The sequence below is a fragment of the Glycine soja genome, chromosome 1 (assembly GCF_004193775.1).
Source record: "Glycine soja cultivar W05 chromosome 1, ASM419377v2, whole genome shotgun sequence".
Classification (NCBI taxonomy): domain Eukaryota; kingdom Viridiplantae; phylum Streptophyta; class Magnoliopsida; order Fabales; family Fabaceae; genus Glycine; species Glycine soja.
Window position 1 is genome coordinate 56926086 of NC_041002.1, and position 10333 is coordinate 56936418.

General features: G+C 34.1%; 3 protein-coding genes across 4 annotated transcripts; 2 read left to right on the plus strand and 1 right to left on the minus strand.

The window, feature by feature from the left end:
* Positions 1-1233: 1233 nt before the first annotated feature.
* LOC114367991 (probable UDP-3-O-acylglucosamine N-acyltransferase 2, mitochondrial) lies at positions 1234-5429 on the minus strand. Of its 2 annotated transcripts, XM_028325309.1 has the most exons (11): positions 5296-5429; positions 5006-5207; positions 4483-4559; positions 4211-4260; positions 3997-4061; positions 3832-3883; positions 3687-3757; positions 3474-3540; positions 2943-3014; positions 2798-2848; positions 1234-2352 (listed from the first exon to the last, which is right to left on the minus strand). In XM_028325309.1, exons 1-11 carry the CDS (start codon positions 5426-5428, stop codon positions 2347-2349), a joined length of 846 nt encoding a protein of 281 aa, XP_028181110.1. In that variant the 5' UTR covers position 5429; the 3' UTR covers positions 1234-2346. The 2 variants fall into 2 exon arrangements, with proteins under 2 accessions (XP_028181110.1, XP_028181101.1); XM_028325300.1 differs by lacking the exon at positions 1234-2352 and having other exon boundaries at positions 2539-2848.
* Positions 1368-2140, plus strand: LOC114368003 (NDR1/HIN1-like protein 2). Its single transcript, XM_028325317.1, has one exon. It carries the CDS (start codon positions 1556-1558, stop codon positions 2108-2110), a length of 555 nt encoding a protein of 184 aa, XP_028181118.1. The 5' UTR covers positions 1368-1555; the 3' UTR covers positions 2111-2140.
* Positions 5430-6890: 1461 nt separating the features above from the next.
* On the plus strand, positions 6891-9742 carry LOC114367983 (cysteine-rich receptor-like protein kinase 10). The gene is made up of 7 exons (XM_028325293.1): positions 6891-7842; positions 7941-8051; positions 8128-8240; positions 8337-8547; positions 8698-8935; positions 9027-9177; positions 9252-9742. Exons 1-7 carry the CDS (start codon positions 7059-7061, stop codon positions 9546-9548), a joined length of 1905 nt encoding a protein of 634 aa, XP_028181094.1. The 5' UTR covers positions 6891-7058; the 3' UTR covers positions 9549-9742.
* Positions 9743-10333: the final 591 nt, after the last annotated feature.

A 10333-nucleotide genomic window follows, 5' to 3' on the forward strand; every position in this document is an offset into this window, starting at 1 on the left:
TATCCACTCAAGTGAATAAATGATTTGCTCAAGCAAATTATTTATAGCACATCCAATTTTCAACGAGATTAAAATATCTAAGACAAAGAGTAATATGTACTTTATATATATATATATATATATGACACGAAAAACATTTTAACATGATTAAAAGATCAACAAAATAGTATTGAAGGTCAAACGAGATTGATAAAACAACTTCCTAAAAAAAGATTAATAAAACAACTGATTGAGTTCCTTATTTTGTGGTACATTTTTTTTATAGGGCTTATCTTATTTCATTAATAAGTAGGATATCAATACAATGAGGAAAAACAATAAAAAGTTGTTGACTAGAATACAACCTAGACGTTCGAGCAAGAATATGAGTAACTTGGTTGATTTGTTTACGAATAAAACTCACTCGGGAGTTACTAATGCGACAAAGGTTATTGTTGCAAGCAGCTAAGATGAAAGCAATCTTTGAGTTGGAACTAGAGGAAGAATGAAGTAAGTCACAAATGTGCTTACAGCTAAACTCAAAGGTTACGTTTTTAAAACTCATCTCAATCACCCATAGGAACCTCGGCACTTGGGAGAGACCCATCATGACTTCATGGCTGCCTACAAGGAGAGGTCTATTGCCTTCTCTTTTCGTCTGAACCAAAGACACCAAAGGACAGAATTATAATTACATTTATTATCAAGAATGATAATTAAATATGTGTAGACTACTTTAAGCATATTTATTTTTAACCATAACTTTAAGAAAATTGACAATTTATATGATTTATCTTTTAAACATTTTTTGTATTTTATATTATATTTTGTACATATGTATACAAAGTCGTGTGTACCATAAAACTTCATTGTCTAATACTTATTACGGAATGTGACAAAAGATGCAAGTCATTAATGCATTTCTTTTTTACTGCATTTTTAATTCGATAATAATACTTCTCCGTGAATATTTCCTTTCTGTCGTCTTGACTAATGACTAGTGCGATGGAAATCAAGCCAGGTTCCATTCATTGCAATTTGATTTAATCAACCATCGATTAGTAGTAATTATTCTAATAATCGCAACCAAAGTTATCCCAGAAATATAAAAGTTAGTTGTTATAAATAATATGCATGTGAATTAACTAAAATTCCTAACTCAACTTATTTACTATAACGTATAGTTTAAAAAAAAAAAAAGAGAGAAAATTAATACGCTGCTGTGTCGTATGAATGCAAGAATTCGTGCATATGTATTTCACACGAAAAGCATACTGATATTATAAAACATACTACCCCACATACGCACGTACTGTTCTCTCACATGATCAACAAAACATGGGCTCACGAAGGCCCAAAAGGAAAGTCCAGCCCGTAGGGTTATATTGAAGAGGCCTGGCCTTTGTTTCCTTTATGTTAAAAGTCCAGATACTGATAATAAATAATAAAAGGTAAAAACTATAATCAACACTAAGCTATTCCTCTCTCTTTTTGGTTTGGACCAATTAATTAGATTAAGGCTACCTATTACTATATTTTCATTCGTCCCTTCCACTGCTGTGGTTAGCAACGATATATGAAAGTTCGAGCAACGATGCCTGCAATCTCTCCCGCGTACTATGCGCCTAACTACAATAACTTGCTGCACCATTCACCACTTTATAATGAAATTAATGCGCTCTCTCAAATATCAAACATTTTTGTCAAGAGTCTCTGCATATGGCTCCTGCAAGTTATAGGCCTCTTAAGCCTTATTGTTCTGTGCCTATGGCTGGCCTTACGACCCAAGAGCCCCTCCTACTCCATTGTGTTCATCTCCATAGGACAGCCCTCGAACTCAAATGAAAACAACACCATCTTTTACAACCTTGATATTGAAAACCCAAACAAGGACTCGAGCATTTACTATGACGACACAATATTAAGTTTCTTATATGGGGAGCAAGAGGATGATGTGGGGGAGACAACTATAGGCTCATTCCACCAAGGAACTGGCAACACCCGGGATGTATCCGATACAGTTAATGCCAAACCTCGACCATTCAAACCTCTCTTAAATGCCATCTCAAATGCAACCAGAGTTAAAAGTTGCTTTGATCACAAGATATCAATACAAGACATGGGGAATTAAGAGCAAGTTCCATGGGTTACACCTCAAAGGTATTCTACCAATTGATTCTGATGGGGAAGCTCTCACGTAAGAAGAAAAAGTACCCACGTAGCCGTAATTCCAACAAACTAGGAAGGTCCAAAATAAGGCACTGACCTAATCTCCTTCATTGGTTTTTTCCCCTCCCCGTCCTTTACTTTCCCTACAACACCTTGAAAGATTCTTGGTTCCACTGTACATGGGACATATCCTTGCTTCTACCCCTGGTGTAAGCAGAAACAAGAACAGGTTTAGTATCTGATGGTTCCTATGAATGTGGAACTAAAACATAGGGGGATAAGGGAGACCATTTGGCTTGGAATTGATGTGGTTTAAGAAAATTTCTTCCATATAGTAGAAGATTTACTCTAGAACATAGTATGTGTAGGTGTGTTTAATGAAACAAAGAATTCAGTGCTTGTGCCTTTTTAAATCTCTTGTAATATGTATTCATGTAAAGGTGTGTTTAATGAAACAAAGAATTCAGTACTTGTGCTCACTACCTATTGATTTCAGTATTTAAGTTTTCGGTGTTAACCGCTTACAGTTCTCTACCGACAACAATCTATCAGAAATTACTGCACCAAGAGTTCTTCGTGAGACGAGTATTCAGACTCTACTAACTACATATCAAAATATATTTTGCTGACTTCAAGGATCCCTTCTTACCAGAGCCTGGCATCTACTGGCAACTTGTCTCCGCCATTGGTGAATTGAAATCTGCAAAGCAGCAAATGAGGTAATTTATAAATACACCCAATAGGAAATATGCATGTCATATTGTCAACTTAAATAAAGCATGCTAAATCATTACAGCTGGAAAGCCACCATAGTCCCCAGGTTCTTTGATGTCCTTGGTTACACAACTTGCTGCAGCAAGCCGAACCTGCAAAAACTGCGTAATCAGATATTTTCTCCTAAACCCCAAATTCCTAATTTCTCAAAAATAAAAACATTACAGCAGAAACCAAATATATAGTAGTCAAATAGTGTTGATTGATCAATATTTAGTCCAGAAAGCAAAGAATTTCAGGTTGTACTGACAGCATGAAGTTCCAACTTATGCCCCTCGCAGACTACTCAGATTAGAGAACAGGCATATATGACGGGATATAAAACATCAGATTAACCAACTTCAATTGGTGTATTCCCATTGTCTTTCAAGACTTTTTACTCTGTACCACTTTCCAAAACATATCTAGTTGATTGAGAATAGTATTGGTCTCAGAAAAACCACTTGAGTCAACTTATTCATTCACTAATCACTGATCAGTAATCCCAAGCCATCTTCAATGCACTAAGGCTATGAGAGGTTAACTTGTAAGATCAGGAAACAAATACATACCTTTGATATGATGGATACATGATCTCGTATTGCTACCCTTCCTCCCATAGTCACATAATCTCCTATGCTGAACACACCAGAGTACCAAAGATGTAACTCAGTAGAAATTCAAAAGCCTCGTCTAGAAATTTAGTTCAAATACAAATGAATTGAACCAGAAATGTGAAAACCAAAATTCACTATGCAGGAGAAAAATGAATGATGATAACATACGTTGCTGAACCTGCAATCCCAACTTGTCCACAAAGCAAACAATTCTTCCCAATTACTACATTATGGCCAATCTGCAGAACCAATCAGAACAAACGAACAAATATTTTTCTTTTAATTAATAATTGTGAAAAAGTTAAATGTTAACCTGAACTAAATTATCTATTTTTGAATTGTCCCCAATAACTGTATCTCGCCAGCTGAATAAACAAAGAGTGAGTAAATTAGAAATAAAGCAAGTGAAAAACAAAACTATAAAAAAAATTAATTTTAAAACAAGATTCAGCTTTAAAAAAATGATAAAACCACTAACCTGCCTCTGTCAATGCAGGTGTTAGCACCAATTTCCACATTGTTCCCTATTATTACATTTAACATCTGACAGATTTAAGCAACAAAAGCATTCTTATTATGTCTAGTACAACCTAAGGAAGGTGGGTGCTAAAAAAGGAAAAATCTAGTCTATGAAAAGCACCTGTCAACATTACAGAGTTTAAAAACCATTCACAATAAGACACACAACCAACCTGAGGCTTCTTTATCATATTACCGTCACCATCCACGTAAAATCCAAATCCTGCATGTCATATACATCAATATTATTAGACAAAAACTGTTCTTTCAAAGAACATGTCCAGTGTTAAATAATTTAACATCAGCTATTCAATAATAAGCATCATCTTGTGCAAAACGTTAAACGTCTCTGACTGACAGATATTATAATTGTTTCAGGCAATATAATAATTTGTAAGGTCTGTGCTAGACTATAAAACAAGCAAGGTTAAAAATCCAACTTTACCATCTTGACCAATGCAGACTCCATTGTGGATTACACATGAATCACCTATACAGCAATTACTAAGTGCAACATTATACCTGGAAAAGTATAGTAGTATCAAAACCACATCAGTAGTACAGTACAAATTATTTTGCATCAGACATAACTCAAATAAGTGTTTGGACATAAGCATGCACATGAACCTCTGTAAAGGGACAGAAGATCCTTCCAATTTGAGTTATAAATATATAACCTAAACCCATTAATTCCAAATTACCATGTTGCACGCCTCAGCTTATACCTCTTACCTACCTCAGCATCAATGCATCATATTGGTATTTTTCAAAGTCAGCTTCTTCTACCTTCTATAATAGTAACATATAACACGTGCTTCCAGTGTAGAGTGCAAGCCTACCATGTAATAGCTAACAAAGCATTCAAGTATAAAAGCAATATTTAAGAGGAGTAACCAAGCCAAAATGACACCATTATGAAACAATGATATTGGTGGGAGAAAGTTGCATAACTTTGTTAGGGAGTGTACCCTATGTTTGTTGAATGAGCAATTGTAACAGAAGGGCCAACAATAGTTCCAGAACCTATACGAACATTTGGACCAACAATAGACTCTGAATGAACTACAGCGCCAACCTCTACGAGTGCTGTGGAGTCAATGGAAGCTGACTCGTGGAGAGTGCCACCTCCATTATGCCACTTGTGAAATTTATCAGCAACAGAACCATCCTCTAAGCTTGAAACGCAAGTCAACCGCAAAATGGAATCAACTATCTTAAAAGATGCAAGTATCTAGAATTAAGGGGAATGACGATTCACCTGAAAATGCGGAGAGATGACGAGGAGAAGGGAGAATATAGCGCAAGTTTGCATTTTGATTGAGATTGAAAAAAGGGGCTGAAGAGGAAGAAGCAAAGGCAAGTACCCTCCTTACAGTTACAGCCATAGTCATAGTCATCGGCACTTGGTTCTAGTTGTACACAAGACCAAAAGTAGTCACTGCCTAGATCGGGGCTCCGACCAACTTTGGTCTATATATACGGCAGATCCAATGGGCCACTGCCATTGTCTTGTCTTGGCCCATACATTTTTGGTGTTCGCCCACTTTTTTCAAGACCCCTCTCCACATTCACTCAAAATACTATAAAAACAACATCCCTCTCTAATTAGTAATTACTATATTAAACTTATTTGAAACTAATTCCCCCACTCAATGGAAAAATAAATTTATTTTGATAATAACAAAACACATATTAAAGTATTAAAATATATGCATTTAAAACTTATAATATTATATGTGTAATAACAATAATTAAATAAACTATAGTATTAATTAAAAAATATAAAAGGTTTTAAAAAATTAATATTACTGTTCAATAATATTTTTAGAAGATAAAAATAATCTATTTAAATATAATTCAATCATATCAAATTATATGAGAAAGTATTTAATAAATAATTGAACAAATATTTAATAAATACATCATTAATTAAGAATGCAAAAACTTAGCCACAAAATAAAAAATTTAAAAAAATTGAAATCCAAATTAAATTTAAAGAATAAAAGTATATTTTAAAATACAAAAAATAGTTATATTATTTATTTGTTTCAGTAACTTTTTTTTATTTTATGTTATGAAAGTTATAAAATAATTAATTTTAAGATGCGTTGGGAAGTTAACGGATATTTTTTATAAAATAAATTATATTTTTTAATGAATTGGGATTGGAAGAGAGAGATAAGTGAATAAGCTCTCTATTTTTTTTATAAAAAAAAAAGAATCTTCCTTTAATAATATTAAAATTCTTTTTTTTTAATTTTTATTTTACAAAAATAAGTTACTTATATTTATAACTTTTTATGAAAAGTGTGTAACTCAACTTCTTAAGGATAAAATAAGCTGAAAAATAGATTGACCTAACCTTACAAATTATTAAACTATATAAAGGAAGCTATGTTATAAAAATATGTGGTTTTTCTGGTAATTTTTTAATAATACTACTAGCACGGAAGGAACATAGGAAATAAATTAGAACATTATAGCAGCCAATGATAGTCTTTCCCGGTGAACTATGTTCTGAAACCGATTGCAAATTATTTGTTTTTCCTCCTCTCATCGTCAGTGACATCTCTTACTTATCTGTTATGCTTGGCATTAAATGTTATTTGTTTTGTAAAACCGTCATTATCTGACACATTGGTTGAACCTTATTTTCCGGGTCAAGAAAAAAAATTATTCAGTTTTTTCATTTTGTCAATTCTAAACTCTAGATACTGTTTACTTAACATTTCAAACCCAGAGTACCTTAATTTCCTTGCTTACGTGGTATAATATTCAAACATAACAATTTATACAGTAGGCACAAGCAGAAGTGTTTTCCTGGAATTATAAATTATAATTTGGTTGAAGTCCAACCATGTGCCCTTGCCGTTAGTTATTTGGCTCTGATGAGTTTGAATTAATCAGCATCTTAGCAGCTTCTGGGAAATTGTAACCTCTTTTACTGAGCCGTTAATACTGAAAGAAGAAGTATTGAAATAGGACTGTCAACTTCCAAATCAGAAGGGGGGGGGAGGGGAAATGATTCATTCTCTAATGATTTCAAAACCCATTCAATTGCTCCTTCTTTGCACTTTTGCTTTATTTTCAGACGTTGTATTTGCCGATCCACCGTATAATATTTGTTCCACAAGCATCAGTTATGCAAAAGACAGTTCCTTTGAAAACAATCTAACGAACCTCCTTTCCTCTTTATCCTCCAATGCTTCAATCTCCAAATTCTATAATACTTCTAATGGGATTGGCCCAGATAGAGTTTATGGCCTCTACATGTGCCTCGACTATATTACAAATGAATCTTGCAAGACATGCATCACGACAGCAACAGAGGACATTGTCAAACTCTGTCCTCTAGCCACAGAAGCAGTTGTATGGGAGGAGTTTTGTCTATTACGTTATTCCAACAGCAATTTCATTGGTAGTTTGAATGTCACAGGGAACATTGGCTTAGATAATAAACAGAATCTTTCAGAGCCAGAGAAATTTGAGTCTGCTGTGAATCAGACAATAAGTAATCTTACTAAGGTAGCATCTTTTGGTGTTTCGGCAAACATGTATGCTACTGGAGAAGTCCCCTTTGAAGATGAAACAATATATGCCTTAGTGCAGTGCACCAGAGATTTAATTGCCAGTGATTGTAGTAGGTGCCTGCAAAGTGCCATTGGAGATATACCAGGTTGCTGCTATGCCTCCATTGGGGGTAGAGTTCTGAGCCGTAGCTGTTATTTGAGGTATGAATTTTATGCCTTTTATCATGGTGCAACAGGACCCACGAATTCTACAACTGGCAAAAAAGAAAGCAAAAGTAAGCAGTTCAACTCGCTCTCTAGTTTTAACCAATGGTCTTAAACATATTATAAACCACAATCTTTCAATGATGAATTGGATTGATTGATTCTGCAGATAATTCAAGCAAACTATGGATGATTACAGGAATTATAGTCGTGGTAGGCTTGGTGATAGTATTTGTCATTTTCGGACTGTACCTTGTCGGGATTAAAAGAAAACGGCAGAGTAAGTTGTTCTAAGAAGGTGTGTTTATATTTGTGAATTATTTTCTTCTCCTAACTCGTCTGGTTCTTGTCTTTAGGTAAGAATGGAATAGACAATCATCAAATCAGTCTTGGATCTCTTCGCGTGGCTACCAATAATTTTTCTGATTTGAATAAGCTCGGACAAGGTGGCTTTGGCCCTGTTTACAAGGTATATAGAATTCAAGTTTATGCAAGGTTCATCCCTTCTTTCTTGAATATTTATCACAGGAAAGTTCATACAGATTTTTATTTTTTTTCATGTTAGGGGAAACTTAGAGATGGCCAAGAGGTTGCAATCAAGAGGCTCTCAACTTGCTCTGAACAAGGCTCAGAGGAATTCATAAACGAGGTTCTTCTGATAATGCAACTTCAACACAAAAATCTTGTAAAGCTTCTTGGATTTTGTGTAGATGGAGAAGAGAAGCTTCTTGTGTATGAATTTTTACCCAATGGCAGTCTTGATGTGGTACTCTTCGGTACGTATATTCTTTCACTCCTTCAAGGATGGAGCAACCATTTACATTTCAACAATGATAGAATAGGCTGATTCACTTGATTGTAACATTCATTTTACTATTTGTGGGGTACTGCATATTTACATTTTTATTGATATGGAATATGGATAGATCCAAAACAACGTGAAAGACTAGATTGGACTAAACGCCTGGATATAATAAATGGAATAGCAAGGGGGATACTTTATCTTCATGAAGATTCTCGACTGAAAATAATTCATAGAGACCTAAAAGCAAGTAATGTATTGTTGGACTATGACATGAATCCAAAGATCTCAGACTTTGGAATGGCAAGGATATTTGCAGGAAGTGAAGGTGAAGCTAACACTGCTACAATAGTTGGCACATAGTAAGAAGCACTTTGTTCCTAGCATTAACGTTTCCCCTTTACATATATTCACTTGCTTAACCGTAGTTCTATTCTATTTACCAATCTGCAGTGGTTATATGGCTCCAGAGTATGCAATGGAGGGATTATATTCCATAAAGTCTGATGTTTTTGGGTTTGGTGTACTATTGCTGGAGATAATTACAGGGAAACGTAACGCGGGTTTCTATCACTCTAACAAGACTCCAAGCCTTCTATCATATGTATGTGAATATGTGTCAGCTTCTGAACTTACTAAATGTGTGGTGTGAGTATTAATTCATAAATCACTTTGCAGGCATGGCATCTATGGAATGAAGGAAAGGGGTTGGAACTAATTGATCCCATGTCAGTTGATTCATGCCCCGGAGATGAGTTTTTGAGATACATGCATATTGGATTGCTATGTGTTCAAGAAGATGCATATGATAGGCCAACCATGTCTTCAGTTGTTTTGATGTTGAAGAACGAATCAGCAACGCTAGGCCAACCAGAACGACCACCTTTCTCTCTTGGCAGATTCAATGCTAATGAGCCAGATTGCCAAGACTGCTCACTCAATTTCTTGACTCTGTCAGATATAGTGCCCCAGTGAATGCAACTAAAACCTCCCTCCGGAGCACCAATTTTATGTTCGTTTTTTTTAGGATTTACTTGTAAAATAAGTGTTCATATTTTTATTTATATATAGTTAATGTGGGCACCTAGTTATGCTTAAGAGATAACACTTCTCTACATACATATTTATATATCTTTATACTGGTATTATATTTATTCTTAGGTATTCTCCTTCTAAAGTAATTATGTCCGATTAAATTTAAAAACATTTCTCAACAAAAAGATTTAAATTTTGATTTGTGTCTCTTTCACGGAACTCAATCTGATTGGCACTATTTTTTATTTCACACTTATCATTCCAAGTTATTACATTCTTTGTCAAGTTGCAAAATAACATACCATAATGATTGGTTGTAACTTGGTCTATACAAGTTTAATTAACAAAGGAGACAAATTTGAAAGAGGGGGTGAGGAAAAACAGGTTGTCATTTTTTAAACTTATGAATATCGTGTTAATTTTAACAAGACAATTGGTCAGACTGTAGAGGTTCTCAAACAAAAATTCCATGATGGATAGCTAGAAAACATAAGCAGGCCAAGCCAGAAGTTCTGTAAATTTTTCCATCACTAAGTATTCAAAAATAAAAAGGATTTTGTTAAAAAAAAAATTAACCAAAGGATTTTGTTAACTGTTAATTAAAGATTCAAAAAATAAAAAGGCTTTATTAAAATATATAATATTTAATGTTATTGATATATTTTCATAATAATGTTTAGTAAAAAATATATATTAGTGTATAATCATTACTTTAATGGAAAATT